Source organism: Lates calcarifer, linkage group LG1 (assembly GCF_001640805.2).
Source record: "Lates calcarifer isolate ASB-BC8 linkage group LG1, TLL_Latcal_v3, whole genome shotgun sequence".
Taxonomy (NCBI): Eukaryota; Metazoa; Chordata; class Actinopteri; family Centropomidae; genus Lates; species Lates calcarifer.
In genome coordinates this window covers 1,243,938-1,259,924 of record NC_066833.1, presented here as the reverse complement: position 1 = coordinate 1,259,924, position 15,987 = coordinate 1,243,938, and the positions used below count along the sequence as shown (strand labels likewise).

The window sequence follows — 15,987 nt, the reverse complement described above, 5'->3', positions numbered from 1 at the left end:
CTTCACTAAAGAAATTCTTAGTTGACAAAAGTTTACATAAACAGTTTACATATTAAATAAAAAATTTTGACCAGTGTTTTCAGTCGTCTGCACGTCACTGCTGCAAACTCTCTTAAAATCGAGTACTTACTAAAGATAAAAGCATGTTTGTAAAAATGGAATTTGGTTTTACAGTTATTTCAACCAGACAACCAGCTCAATTCTAATCCACATCACAAAATTACAGGTTTACAGACATCCTAATTATACATTTATCAACTAAGTGATTAAAATAGGACAGCCCTAGTATATACTTAAACAGGTGAAAAAAATATCAAATACTTGATTAATGTTACTAATAACGTAATGTCTTTAACAGATGGTCAGTTTTGTAAGTACCTGTTTTTGCAAAAAAAAAAAAAAAATCAAAACAATGACAAAATAATACAAAAAATTGTATTCCCCCAGACGAATAGACGAGTCGAGTGAATTATTTCTATATCAGAATTAAAATTTTGAGAGATTACGTATTTACTTGGGTTTAAATGGTATTTCTCATTTAATTAGTACAATTATTATCATCATTAAGGCTGGATAGATCAAATAACTATTTGAAGCTCATGCAGAGGTAAATAAATAGCCATGACATCCTCATATTTTGAACACACGGACCATTGTTATACATTAATGTATAGCCCATCTTTTATAGTTAAGAATGACCTAAATGTTTTTGCCCTGTACCTGTGCAAAAATCAGGAAATGTATTCACACAGGTACACAACACAGGTAGTATTTGACGGTTGTTTTTTGTCCTTAAATGTGATGACTGACGAATGGACCACGCAAACGCCAGCCAATGTTAGATACACCCATGTAAACAAAATCAAGCTCAAATACTTTAGATCATCAAATCTTTTATTATACAAACTCTGAAACAAACCAACATGACGTCTGTACAAATAAACCATGAATTCCTATCTCAATGCCAGATTTCTTTGACTTATTTTACTGATAAACACTACTCATATGCCCCTAAAATTACACATATTTACAAGACATCAAAACTTATATTTAAATTTTAAAAAAGTTTCACAGTATTATCCATTTTTAAAATTAGTTAGCAGTCAACTTACTCTACTACTAATTACCAACTTGCTTAAAGATCCTAAAAATATCTTTCACAGGCAGGAAAAACCCTTACACACGCACAAAAAAATTAAATCCAATCAAAAAAATAAATATGGCAACAGAATTGCACACAAACAACTGAATCCTTTCAAGTCAGCCTTATGACAATGTATATTCTATTCTTTTGAACAGACTGTTAATTTTAGAATCATTAGGACTGAGACCACTTTTCAAGTTACTGAAATTGATGAGTAAATAATGTTTTTAGTACCTATTTTTTCAGTTTTGAGTAAATCCATGTTTCCACATGGCATGTAGTTTTCAATGCTGAAGATATTTTATTTCACATCCACTTATTGGGCCTATTGCTGTTCAGTCAGAATAAAACTATGGAGAGACCATATTGGCATGTTTAACTGCAAATACATGACTTTCTGCATTCTCATGTTTCATTTTCTGTACTGATTTTTTTTTTAAATATGCCTCTTAATGAAATCATTAGTTTGACTTTGCAGCTTCATGCAAACACTTACTGTCCCTACTTTAAAAAAAAAAAAAAAGTGTCAGTGATATGTACTGTATTTCTGTGAATGTTTTGTGTATATGAGATGTTTGCTTCACACACATACCTAATATTTCTACTTGTAGTTGTCATCGACTTTGGATAAAACACAGCAGATGCAGTTTGTGGTCAGTACCTTGTAAAGACATTACTTTATAATGTCTTTTTTAAATTTCAGAGCAAAAGCAGCTTACTTTTAAAATGTTACCAGAAAACAAACATAAACCCAGTTCTTTCTAACAAAACTTAAAACTGTTGTGTGGAATTTTACACAACATACAATAAAGTGACCAAAAAAAAAAAAAAAAAAAAAAACTGCAGCACACTAAATTGCTGTTTTATTTCTTTTTTTGTTTGTTTGTTAATATTTCTTCACTAACACTCTATGATGAAGTTTTCATCCATGTGACTACAGGCTGGTTGCCCAAAGATAACTTAATCTTTCCTAGTGAGTTAGGCCAGTCTTAGGTTTGCTCTTGGACAAGCGTAAATGTATGCAGTCATATAAAAATAATAATTATGTAATTTAAATTGAAAGAGTTAGCTCCCAGGCTACCTCAGATGGCAACGACAACGGGAAATCACACCTTTGCAAATTGAGAAAATAACAAAAACTTGTAGGAACATTTTCTGTTTATTTATGCTTTTCTAGTCTAATCTAGTTTCCCAGTAAGCAGCTTATTGAGGTTGCTTGGTCAGCCATGTTTGTTTTCAAATTCTCAAGTCTTAATCTTAGTACACTGTGACAGCAAACTGCTTAAATTAGTAACCGAGTTATATAACAAAATAATGTGGATGATCAGTTTTTCTTTAAGCGACCAGCCCAAGACCTTCAACCTCTAAAACACCTTCAGCAGCGCTGTAGTTTCAATGCACCCGGCTGTGTTTTCGATTATGCATTTATACTCACCAGCATCACTCTCAGTCACATTAGTAATGAGCAGATTGAAATGGCCTGCAGTTTTCTCTTGGATTATACACCTACTATCTGTGACGCGGTCTCCATCTTTGTACCACTCAGCGGTGGGGTTTGGCTTACCGCTAACCAGACACTGGAGGATAACGGGCGTCCCTACTGCTGCTGTAACATTAGTCAGTGGGATGACACATTTAGGGGGCGTCTCAGTCACCTGGAACTGGAAGCTACACATATCAGAGGACTTTCCTTTGAATTCTATCTTGTCGTCTTTTGCTGGCTCCGCAAACACATCAAAGTTAATGCTAACATATTTCTCTCCCTGTTCACTCATTTCATTGTCAGTGTTGGCCACCAGCCTGACTGCCCGCTGTGACTCATCTGCCTCTTGCTCAAATTCAAACTCAAGCTCAATTTCTGACACCTGTTCACCATCAAATGACGTGTTGTCAACCATCAAGTCGAATTTCTGAGGCTGGACTTTGGCGCTTCCGAGAGACACAGCAGTCAACTCCCTACCTCTGGTCTTACCTGAGAAAGCCTTTGCATTTATAACCACCAGAGAGGCCCTACACAAAGTCTCCCCAACAACATTAATAGCTCTGCAGGTATAAACTCCACTGTCCTGAGGTGATACTTTACAGATCTTCAGGAAGTGGTTGTCTCCATCAGATGAGTGCAAGTATTTTTTGTTATTGTGAGGAATTTTTTTGTCACCTTTGAACCAGGACACAATAGGAGATGGAATTCCCATCAGTGAGCACTCAAACATGACAGTGGTTCCCTCTGGGGTTTCCATGTCACAAATGGGATTGATGAACCTCGGCGGCATCTCAGTGACCTCAAAAGCTATTTTTAAATCATCATGCTCCTGGGTGACAAAGTCCACGGCACCCTCCTCATAAATGCTTGGTAACACATCCAAAGATATGATCATGCTCTTGTTGTCAGCTGTGTACTCAGGAATGGTGATGATCTTAACCTGTTTCTCAAATTCTTTCACTTCGTTTTCATCCAATTCTACTTCAAGCAGAATTTCCTGTGGGGATGGAGAACGAGAGGAGTCATCTTCCTCCACATCAAACTCCATCACATGCTGATGAGTGACAGCAGGTGGGGCAGGCATGAACCTCACTTCTTGTGATACAACTACAACTAAAGCGACACTTCTGGCTTCCCCAACATAGTTCACAGCCTCACAGATATACTCTCCCTGGTCTGCTTTGGTGACATTGTGAATTGTTAGTGAGATACTATCACCATCTCTGTCCATTTTAACCCTGTCATTTGCCACCACTTGGGTTTTGTTGCAGAACCACTTCACCTCAGGGGAAGGCAGGCCAAACACCTCAGCAAAAAACGTTAGTGAGTCATTTTCAAACACTCTCTTCTTCATGAGAGGCTTGAGGAAGGCCGGAGGGATCCCCTGCACTTTCTCCTGAAGGGTTGCCAGGCCCAAAGACCCTCTACCCCTGGTGAGGAATTGATTATCGTCCACATTTACTCCAGGAGGTGTTGTTTCAATGCCCTCATCAGCGGGAGACATCAGGAACTGAACTGGTGAGAAAAACTTCTCACTGGATTCTCCTGTCGAGGCTCTCTTATGTTCTGCAGGGGAGAAGGGATATTCCTTAGGGGTCATAAACCCACCTGGTGCATCAGAACTGGGAGTGTGGAAGGACAGGGGAGACTTGGGAGTGTGGAACGATTCTGCAATTGGCTGTGAGACCTCTGTGGATGAGCCTGGGGTGTAAAACCTCTCAGCTACCTCTGCTATCTCTTCACTCACAGTGCTGCCAATTTCTATGGACATCTCAGACTCGGGGGACAGTGGCCTTCCCCAGTCTGCTGGAGGGTTGTAATAATCGAACACAGCACCGAAAGTTACCTCTTCTTCTTCCATGGAGCCAACTGCTGCTGTTGCTCCTTCAGCCTCAACTGCTGGGGCCCTGACCAAACTTCCTCTTTCCAATCCCCGAGCAGCAGCATCCACAGGCAGACTAAGTGGTTTAGCTCTGCTGTCTACTTTTGGCTTGACAAGAAGCGGCTTAGGTTCTGCCTTCAGATGGCCATCAAATCTCTCCTCTTCACCCTTGACTTGTGCATGAGGCTCAACTACATCACCAGCCACCATCCCCTCTGCTACTTCTGTTATGCTGGCCTGAGAGTCCGGCATACTGAGGAAGACACCACTATCCATAGAAGGCTCTGGGATGGAAATTAGCCCCCTCATAACATGTTTGTCCATAGAGGGCTCAGGAATGGAAATCAGCTCCTCACCAATTTCAGCCTCCTCACTCACATGCTCCACCCCAGGCATGAGAACATATCCCTCAGCAAATTCTTTAACGTCTTCTTGTTCCATTTCTATTAACCCCTCCATAACATTAGCCCTACTAGCAATTTCAGCTTCACCGTGAATAGAGGGAGACTTTGCAGCTTCCCTTTGTCTCTCAGGTTTGAGAGATTCAGAAATTTGTTTAGGCTTAACAGCTTCGTCAGCTAGAGCTGAAGTTCTGACAGAGCGTTTTACTGCAGGAACTTTTTCAGACTGGAAAGTAATGAAGCTGCTGGTTCTGTCAAATGTACGCACAGTGTCCTCTCTTACCATCTCCTCTTCACCTGCCTTCATTTGTAAAGGAAAATGAACAGGTTTCTGTGGCTTAGGCCTGACCAGCTCTGGAGACTCCTGCACTTCCTCCACAAACTGTTTAACTGCACCATGACTCTCTGCTAACACTGCTCCCTCAATATCACCAGATATCACAAAGATCTCACTGTCTTCCTCCATGGAAGTAGTGGGCTGGGAGGTCTTAAAAGAGACAGGTTTGGATGCTACTGGAATAGTCTGAGTGAAATCTGGTTCTGCTCCATCAGGTACAGCTTCAAGAGAACCTGGATTTACTGCTGTAGCAGTAGCAAGTCTAATACTGCTTTCTGCATACATGGAGTCAGGTTTAGGTTCAATTACTTGCTCCTGTTGGTCAACGGAGATGGCTACCGCAGGTATAAACTCTTCAGGGAAAAGTGTTCCCTTTCTCTGCTCCTCAGGAGAGGGGGGAGTCATTAATGCAACTGGTGAATCTGACTCAAAAGCTTGTTTAATCTGAGAAACTTTTATCACAGCAGCAGAAGCCTGCAAACCACAGCCAGATATGGTTGGAGGCTCTCTAGAGACACCGGGTCTGGATTTCGGGGCTTTAGCTGCTAGCTCTGATGGGGATTGTAAGCTTGTAAGTTTATCTCTTGTATAAATGACACCATCCTCAGTATGAGTGATGCCAGCTTTGTGAAATACAGCAGGTTTCTTAACATCCTCAGTTAAATCAACAGGAGACTTCCTCACTCTCTCAGATGGAGTAAAACCAGCATGCTGTGCAGCACCACCACCCTTTGAAAATTGTCCAGGCTCTGCAACTTGAAATGACACATCAGAGATGCTTGTAACCTCTCCCATCTTATTTCTAGCAACACATCTGTACACCCCAGCATCACTGTATGTACAACTCTGGATATACAGCCTGTACATTTTATCATCTACCTCAACTCTGTATTTTCCACCTGTGATTTCAAGGCAAACATCATCACAATACCATGCAATGTCTGCAGCAGGTTCACCTGTAACTGCACACTCTAATACAGCAGTGTTGCCTTCAGAACAGGTGATATTCCCTAACTCACCGCTGAGATGAGGAGCTTCACTGGCTACATCAAAGGAGAATGTGAATTTGTGTTTGACAGTCTGAGAGGCTTCTTCATCACTTGGCACATCTGATGTTTTCTCTGTAAAAGCCTGAGGTTTGCTCTCACTGCTTACCTCTGTCATCTCAGGGACAGGAGTGGGAGCAGTAACTCTGATTTCTACAGGTGAGGAGCTAAAGGATTCATCCAAGGAGCGGTGCTTATGGATCACTGCCTGAGGCACCTTTAGTGTTGCCTTCCCTGAATCCATGTAGGACTGAAGTTCCTCCTCCATCAGACGCTCCTGGTTTTCATCACCCTTCTCCAGCTCCTCTGTCACTACCACTTCCTGTGTGACACCCAGCGTTCTCACCGCCTTTTTGTCTGAGATCTCAAGAGTGGCACTGCAGATGGATTTGCCATGTTTATTGGTTATAACACAGTCATATGTCCCCTCGTGGTCTGTGGTTGGATAGAAGATAGTGAGCCTTGATTTGTTAGACTTGCTCATGATATCATAGTCAGGGTTGTGGGCTAATTGGTGGCCATCTTTGAGCCAGGTGACTATGGGGAGAGGGTCACCATGGAACTGGCAAGTAAACTCAGTCATTTCACCAATTGTTACTTTAACTGAAGATATCTCTTTCACAAATACTGGACGGGAGCCCCCGGCACTTTTATCTCCTTCTTTTGTCCTCATAGACTCTTGGGTTTCGTAGACTCCTTTTAAATGTGACTTCTCTTGGACTCTCTGCTCCTCCTTCTTTACGGCTGCGAGTTCAAGGCTTTCTGCACTCATTTCACGACTTTGTTTTGATCTTATCAAATCTCCACTTTCCTCTCTCCTCACACCTCCAAAATCCCTCTGTTGTCTCCATTCACTACTCTCTCTAGTAGTTCCTAATTCCGCTCTCATCTCTCTCTCTTCTCTCATCTCTGACTGGAAGCGCTGACTGCTGGATTTATCAACAGTCATAGGGTGCTCTTCCCTGCTCCATCTCCTCTCTGCTTCTCCTTTCAGATCATCTTGTGGACTGCGGCATGGGGAGCGTCTCCTGACTGAGGAAAACTCTTTGGATGGCTTTTGAGGGCTCTCACCTTGAACGAGTTGGGTTGGAGAGTATCTCTGAATTGATGGACCCACTGTGTCTTTTACAGTAGTAGTTTTTAGATCATGATCACGGTGAGATAAGTCAGGCTGAATAGGAGAATAAGGAGAAGACGGTTCGTAGCCAGTGGCACGCTGAAGAGGTGAAGGTTTTTTTGTTGGTAAGGCTTCACCAGAAACAGCTGTATGTGGAGGCAGAAGGTCAGTGGGATGGGTTTCATGAGAAATACCACCATGATGGAGTTCACTATCAGTTGGTGGAACAACTGACTCTAATGGCAGCCTGGAGCAAGGCTGTTTGCCTTGGCTCTCCAAAGCCCAGTCAGACTCCAGTTCAGCCACTTCCTCTTGTTCAACAACATCTTGTTGCCATTTTAGAATGCGCTGAGCCAGCGCTTCTTCCTCGCTTACAAAATACTCACTGTCCCTTTGCAACCTGGTCTCACGCCCCTCTGTTGGCAGCTCACCAGCAGGTGGCCACTGCAGGCTTTCACCCCGCTGATCTTGGAAATCAGCAGGAACTGACTCACTCAACAGGAACTTCTCTTTGGCAGTTTTCCCAGGGAAAGTTTTCCTACTGCAGACCACTTCAGGTTGCACAGTTGATTCTAAAGCAGAGGCCTCTGCTACATTTCTTCCAACTTCAGAGCTCCTCTCTGTCTGAAATGGTGAGTAACCCTCCACCCAGTCGGACTCTAGCTTCACAGCTTGCTCTTGTTCCATCAGAACATCCTGTTGCCATTTCATTATCCGCTGAGTCAAGGCCTCCTCTTCACTGACAAACTTCTCACTCTCATTCTTTAATTCAGAGATGTTCTCCCTTGACAGCTGGAGCTCATGCTCCTCTCCTGTCTTCTCAAACAACATCTTCTCTGCTCTGGCTTTTGATCTAGGTGATGATTCAGCTTCCACTTCTATAACTCTAGCTTTTATTCTGGGTGATTTTTGTACCAGCATGACTGATGCCTCAGTTTCCAGTTCTTCTGGTCTGGCCTTTATTCTGGCTTTAGGCAAGGGGGCACTGGTTTCATCCTGTTCTACTTTACCTTTTGCTTTTGGTGACTTAGGTGTTGACATGGTAGTGTGGCCTACAGTAGCTGTTTTCCCCAGCACCTCCTGCTGGGTGTAAACATTCTCCTCTGGCTCCATGTACGGTGTCTCTGCTGGCATGGGCAGATCAGTTTCAGGGTGGAATGTCTCTTCTTCTGACATTCGAATGCCTTGCTGCCATTTCCTGATCCGCAGGGCAAGGAGTTTCTCCTCACACTCCATCCGTTCAGCCTCTAGGCTCTTCTCATACTGAGCCCTCAAAGACTCCCCTGCAGATTCCTCTTCATATGGCTCAACTGTTGCCATGCTGTGTGGTGTTACACCTTCACTAAGTAACCTTTCCTTGACAGATCTGACTTGTCTTGGTCTGGGTGACTCTCTGAGTCTGTCCTTGCCCCTGGCCTTAGCTCTAGGTGACAACTCTGCTTCCACTTCTGCGGCTCTAGCTTTAATTCGGGGGGATTTCTGCACCAGCATGGGTAGTGCTTCAACTTCCATTTCCTCTAATCTGGCTTCCACTGTGGCTGATTTTGCAAGCAAGGAGGCAGATGTTTCCACTTCTTCTCCTCTGGCTTTTACTTTAGGTGATTTGGGTATTGATGCAGTTGTAACTTCTGGACCTTCCAATCTTGCCCTCATTCTGGGTGATTTATGGAAAGAGGAAGGCATGGCTTCAGTTTCTACAGTTTCTCTTTTCTCTATCACCTCCTGCTGGGTGTAAAGGTGCCTCTCAGGCTCCATATACTGTATCTCTGCTGGCATGGGTAGATCAGTTTCAGGGTGAAATGTCTCCTCCTCTGACACCCTACTCCCTTGCTGCCATTTCCTGATACGCAGTGCGAGGAGTTTCTCCTCACACTCCATTCGGTCAGCTTCCAGGCTCTTCTCATACTGAGCCCTCAAAGACTCCCCTGCAGACTCCTCTTCGTATGGCTCAACTGTTTCTGCTGTTGCTATGTCTTCTGGCAGTACTGCTTCTCTTAGGAATTTTTCCTTGGTAGATGTGACTACCTTAGACCTGGTTGACTCTCTGACAGATATCTCCTCTTTAGCGGGCACAATTCGGACAGATTCCCTGCTTTCGGTATACATTGTAGTGTTTGGATATGCTTTTGTTTCAGAGTATGTGGCTTCAGGGTGACGTCGCTCAACTTCCACCATTGAACCCTCTCCCTTGTGGTCAGCACTGCTATGCTCACTTACCATCTTCTCCACGCTAACATCTGCCTGAGATTCAACAAAACTCTCAATGTTTTTATCACCCAGTGTCTGTGAATATTTTTCACCTGATTTCCTTTCTGTCTGTGCCACAAATGCATCAACCAACTCACCTCTCATGATCTGAATAGCCCTGGTTCTGGACTGAGGCTCAAATGAATGCCTCACACGAGGCTGAGTGGGATCCCCACTTGAGGTTTTACCTTGAAACTCCTTATGACTCTCCCCCAAATCAAAGGGTCGGTTGAAATGCTGGACATCAGGCACAGAGGCAGGCTTGACCCTGAGCTTTTCAACATAATCTGCATAGCTTGGCTCGCTGGACAACCGATTCTAACTCAAACTCTGAGGAGGACATGGTAGAGATAGAAAGCCTCTTCCTCTGTTTGACGGCTTTTTGGAGTGTGGTAAGTTTTGTTCTTACCTCATTGTGAAGGCTTTCTGTGTCACTGAACCTTTCGCTGTACCTGTCACTGCACCTGTCACTAAACTTGTCACTGAACCTGGCACCAGTGCGCCGGTCACAGTAGATATCACTGAATCTGTCATTAAATCGCTCAGACCTGTCAAACATGGGGGGAGGGGATGGGGCACGCTCAGAGGCAGTTTCTAAACGCTTAGACTCTTTTTCTGTCTCTTTTTCTTTTGAATGGGAACCAGACCGGAAATACACAGTACGCACCAAAGAGCTCTTAGACCGAGATCTTCCTTGATGGGCTTTGGACATCTTGTCAAATGGAGACCCCACGCACCTGAGGTCGACCCTAATTTTCCTTTCTTTTCTCTGCTCTGCCATGGTGTCCATGCTTTCATGGGCTTTGGCAGAGCGCTTAACAAAGCCTAGGTAGTTAGCGGACTGCTCTTCCCTCAGAGACACCAAAAGTGATGCTGTGGTCTCAGCAGAACCCTCCGTGTTTATTGCCATTACCTTATAACTGCCTGAGTCCTTCTCTTTGATGCTATCAATAACCAGACTGGTAGTGTGCATGTGCATTCTGCTGTCAGTGCAGATCTTACGTCTACGCTCTTTAGGAATAGATCTATTATTATGAAACCAAAGGATTGTCGGGGGAGGGCAAGCAACCAGTTTACACTTTAACTCAACTGGTTGCCCCTCTAAAACAGATTGGAACTTTAGTTTCTTGGTGAAACTAGGTTTGATGTTGTCTGTCCACGAGCTGATGGAGGATGTTCTGCTGGAGCAGCGATTGGCCGAAACCAAGCCATGATCCAGGAAGTCCTCTGTGTCGGAGAAGGCTCCTCTCAGCTGACGAGCACCAGTGACTTCTGTGCTGCCATGTGGATGATAAAACAGCTCTGCAAAAAGAAACAGACAACGGTCAGAACAACACAGCCCCAGGGGTAAAAAAAAGAGAAAAGGATTTGAATGAATCATTAATGGAAATATTAAATGCATGCTGGGAGTCACAATGCCATAAGAAATAATTTCACTCACCATATTTGTTCGAATAAACGCAAGACTTGATTCTTTTTATTAGAAACCTGCAGGAAGTTTTGATCCTTCGTCTGTGGAAATTTCTTCAAAACATAAATTATTTTATGATTATTAAAAAAATGCATATTTCCAAGATGGGCTGCTAACATTTGCTTGTTTAATTTTCTTTTTATTTGCTTTCGCTATTCACTAGAATATCCCTTACCTGACTTGCAGACAGGAGAATAAACGCCCTTTCTAATCCTTAAACTTAAGAGGAAATAAATGATGCACAAGTATCAATGAGAAGCAAAGCTCTCGAGAACGTATATATTATTCCAAAACTTAAACAAATGAAGCTGTAATATTGGGTGAGAAGGCGTTTATTCGAACTAATATAGTTTACTGGTGTTATTTAGAGTGCAAACCACAGGAATCACATCCCACTATCTGCAAGCCAGGCTAAGAAATATTTTGCAGGAGGAAGGTCTCAGTTCCAGATGCAGTAAACCTCCATATCTTTTAAAGGGCATTTCAAATCTGGAAGCTTTAAAAGATACATATCCTGCGCCTTTTTCTGGGAAAAGATCAGAAGAACCTTCATGCCAAAATGAAACGAACGTTTGGATGCAAACCGCAAGTGTCAAAACCCGGTACAAGCAAGTTCTATGAGTGCTCGCCTGGGGGAAACCATGGAATATCATCAAAACAGAGCAGGTAGAATAAAACAGACAACAGAAATCTTCTCTCAGGACGCATAAAGGTGACATGCAACTGTAGAAATTCCAAAATTATTTGAAGGGACAGTTTAACATAACAACATATTTACAAACTCTAAAAGTAGTCTGTGGATGCACGTCAACTGTAATCCAAATAACCCATAATGCATGCACCCACACATCTTTTTTTCTCAACTCTCTGAACAAGTTTTCCACATAAAAAAAAAACAAAACAAAAAAACAAAACGCATGTTCAATGAGCCAAAGCTTGGATCAAAGTTAACCGCTGACAGACTACTTTCAAAGTAAAAGATTCATCAAGTGAAACAGGAATCTGGTCAAACTGTCCCTTTTCCAGTCTGCCTGCTTCTCATGTGTGACAGTAATCTGGTGTTTCTGATACATGATGGTAAGAAATCTGATGCGACCTTACCTTTGACTTCTTGTTCAATCTTGGCTTCAATCTGCTCTCTCACGTGAGTCACTGTGAAGCAAAGAGATGACAGTAATTAAAATAGGATCCCACATAGGGCAGATCTAGTGAGGGTCTTCAAAGCTTCCCTCACACAAGCAGAAAGACAGGATTTCCACCTCTAAAACTGGACTCCCACCTCTGTCAGTTTTTCTTTGCTGGACTCAAATCAATTGACCTTCTGTGTTTGGGTTTGGATAAGCTACAGTATCATTGATCAAAATGTTTCATTTAACAAAAACATCTATCTAACCAACAACTAAGCCAACTCCATTCATTGATAAAGACCAAGAGAGTCAGTTGAAAGCAGCAAAAACAACTGCTAAATGGATCTTGAGCCAATATTCAGCTCGACTAAACTTCTACCTGAAATTCACAGACCTCCTCAACAGGTTTAATAACTCTACTCTGCACTGTTAAAGTAAAAAACTTCAAACAGAACTGAAAATATCAGAGGTCAAATTTACCAAGGTTTCAAATTAATATGGTCATTGGTCAGCTTTTAGCATCCTAATTAGCTGTTTTGTGCTGTTCTCTGATGCTTTAAAATGTTTATTTTCATTAGTAATATCTGTAAATTAACAGCTGGTCTTATTTTCAGGGAGTCAGATTGAAATAGGGTTCTGTAGCATTACACTCAGTGCTGTCACCGCTGGCTCAGAGTAATACTGCAACAAAAACTACCTCTGACAGAACTTTGGTAAAATAATCTTAACTCAGTATTCACTTTCAACCACCATCTCATGGTCCATGTCACCAGATGATGAAGGCTCAGTTGTTTGTTCATTTGTAAAACATGGGTTATCTTAGTTTCATACCTGGGACACATGTTGCCAAATGAACCATCAGCCACGACAACTGAACAAAGTGTCTCCACTGATAAAGACCCAGAAATTTAATCGAAAGCTCCACCTCACTCATGTAACAGTACAATAATTCTTTTGTCATGTTTAGTGGTAGTGACCTTTAATGGCCTTAAACTGGTTTGTACATCAAGTTTGTATTTTAATCATTGACAACTTCTGACAGCTTGATTTCACTCGGTCACTTGACAAAATGATAGGACACAAATGCAAAAGGCAAAAAGATTCAAGTCCAGTTTGTCTTCTAAAGACGTTTGGGGGTCATACTGGGAGAAAGTAGATTTTGAGGGGAAAAATCAAGGACATCTGCGAGAACAAGGTGAAAAACAACAAGTAATGAACACATTACAAAACACAGCGGCACGAAATGAATCAGACAAAGAAGGGTTTGAGCTTCCTGAAGGACAGACATAAAACAGAAACATTACACGTGAGTTTCATGCATTTCCCAGAGTTTTCCTGTGCAGGAGAAGAGAGGAGGGTGACGAGGACGGAGAGGATGGAGAAGGGTGAAGAGATGAGTATGTTCCTGTGGGGAGAGATGAGGATTCAAACACACTGGTGGAGGTTGTTCGTCTCTCTGGGGCAGTGAGGTTAGTCAGATCTGGAGGAAGGCTGAGGGATGTCCCAATATTGCACTAAACTATCGACAGATTTGCAGTTGCCTCAATTATTTGTTGCAGAGGGAGAATTTAATCATAATAAATGAATATCGTGCAGATAGTTTTGAGGTCATAGTTTATCCATCGAAGAGGACTAACATATTACCTTTTCAGCTGTAGGATATTCTGATCAGTGCATAATTTGGTCACAATTATTTGGATAATACATTAAAGAGAAATGTCTGGGTGTGTCATAAGTTTATATAAAATACTAGAATTACCACCAGTGTGTGTGTGTGTGTGTGTGTGTGTGTGTGTGTGTGTGTGTGTGTGTGTGTATATATATATATATATATATATTTTTTTTTTTTTTTTCATACACTAAAGCACACTGTAAAGTAATCAAATCTGACTCTGATTTTGTGGATTGGTTTGGGACATCCCCTGAAGAGATAATAAAAGAGGTATTTAAGGGGAGTGAATTAATCTTGCAGGAGGAGAAACGGGTGGTGTCAGAGGGAATATGGCTGCAGCCAAAGGATCCAGAAGTTACCTCCTTCTTCTTCTTTTGTAATGGTGAGGTTGGCTGAGCATGCAGCCTCTCCAGCGTTATTGGCTGCCCTGCAGGTGTACTGTCCGGCATGCTCAGAGAAAGCATCGACTATGATGAGCGTGGCAGTGTTCGTGACCTCATCGAAATGAAACACCACGTTCTTGGTGGGCTGAACTGGCTGCTGGTTATGGAACCAGCTTATCTCTGGCTTCGGCATGCCAGACACACATGCATGAAAGCGGGCCACCTCCCCGTGTGGCACCACACAGCTTGTGATTGGATGGATGAAAACTGGCTTTTGGCCAATGGAAGGTTTCTTTAGACTGGTAAGGCTGGTGGAGACATGCCACTGAGTCTCAGCAGGACTGGCCTCTGTTTGTTTTTGCCCTGAAAGGAAGCATGTTTTTTGACTTTATGTGCTTTATTTGATTTACACTCATCCCAGTCAGCAAAGTTTGGTTGATTTTCAGTTTGAGAAACCAGTCTGCATTTGGTATTTATCAAATGTGTTACTAAGACCCTGTCCTCACTACAAAAACCACCACAGAAACACAAGACTACCAGAGACACATAACCACTGAAAAGACACGCAAAACCAGCACAAAGTGACCAGGGGCCTGTCTGATAATCTGTCCATGGCTATACAATATTTGAAGTGGTAAATAGCAGCTATTCATTGATGTTAAAATCTTTAAGGTTGTTTATTTTGCAGATTGATTACACTGAATTCAAGGTAACTATTAATAATTTACAGTATATTATTATACAAGAACCAGGGTCTAAATATGAGTCTCTGGCCCCCATACAGAACTTTATAATCCTCATAAAACCATCAAAAAACAGTTGTTCAATCAAATGGAGCCTCTTTGCATCTTTTCACCTTCAAACCACTGAACTAGTGCTCACTGGGATGAGTGATCAGGTTTCAAGTAAGTGAAGAAGAACAGCACTGTGTTCAGGTTTCAACTCCAATAAGGCATCGACACATGGGTGACAAATGAAAGTCAAAACCAACAGATACTGTGTCATTTGGTGTTTTGATGATAGCCCAAAACCAAAGGTATTCAGTAGAGTGGGATATGGTGACTGTGAAGGGAAGTATGTACAATCAATCGTATCTGGACTCACTGGTTCAGGTTTTTCCCTTAGTTGGTCACCCATCTGTATCTGAACTCCACAACAGCAATTACTATGGAAGCAGACAGTGGCCATGGTTGTACTTGTTGGGTGCACATATACTGTATATTCTAATTTTCTAATTCTCAGAGTGTGCCATGGCTGCTGTTTGCTACATCTGTTTTTAACCTTTACAGGTTACACTTACAGGAACAGAATTTTCTAAGAGGTAACAAACTTACCGTCCAGTGTGAGTGTGGCAGAGCAGGACACGGTCCCAGCGTTGTTTGTGGCCATGCAGGTGTACTCGCCCTCGTCCTCTGGGTAAACCCTGGAGATCTCCAGCTGACAGCTGTCGTCAAACTGAGACATCCTGAAGAAGTCTGACTGCTTGATCTCCTTCTCCTTGTGGAACCAGCTGATCTTCACATCTGGACAGAGGACAAGGAGACACAGTGAATAGGTTTAGGCTTCTTGTACCTTTGACTTTTCTGATCAAAGAACCAGATATTTTCTAGCAGCTGTTCATCTTTTGTTCTGATGCTTCAACTGTCAGTGAGACTGGAACTGAATAGGACTTTTACT

At 42.4% G+C, this 15,987-nt stretch overlaps 1 protein-coding gene across 1 annotated transcript in view; it reads right to left on the bottom strand.

Moving 5' to 3' along the window:
* The window catches only part of LOC108874713 (titin-like), a 203,254-nt gene that overhangs the window by 157,927 nt on the left and 29,340 nt on the right, over nt 1-15,987 (bottom strand). The window contains 2 exon segments of the mRNA XM_051073998.1: nt 12,230-12,280; nt 15,645-15,833. Coding sequence (XP_050929955.1) covers nt 12,230-12,280; nt 15,645-15,833 — 240 coding nt within the window.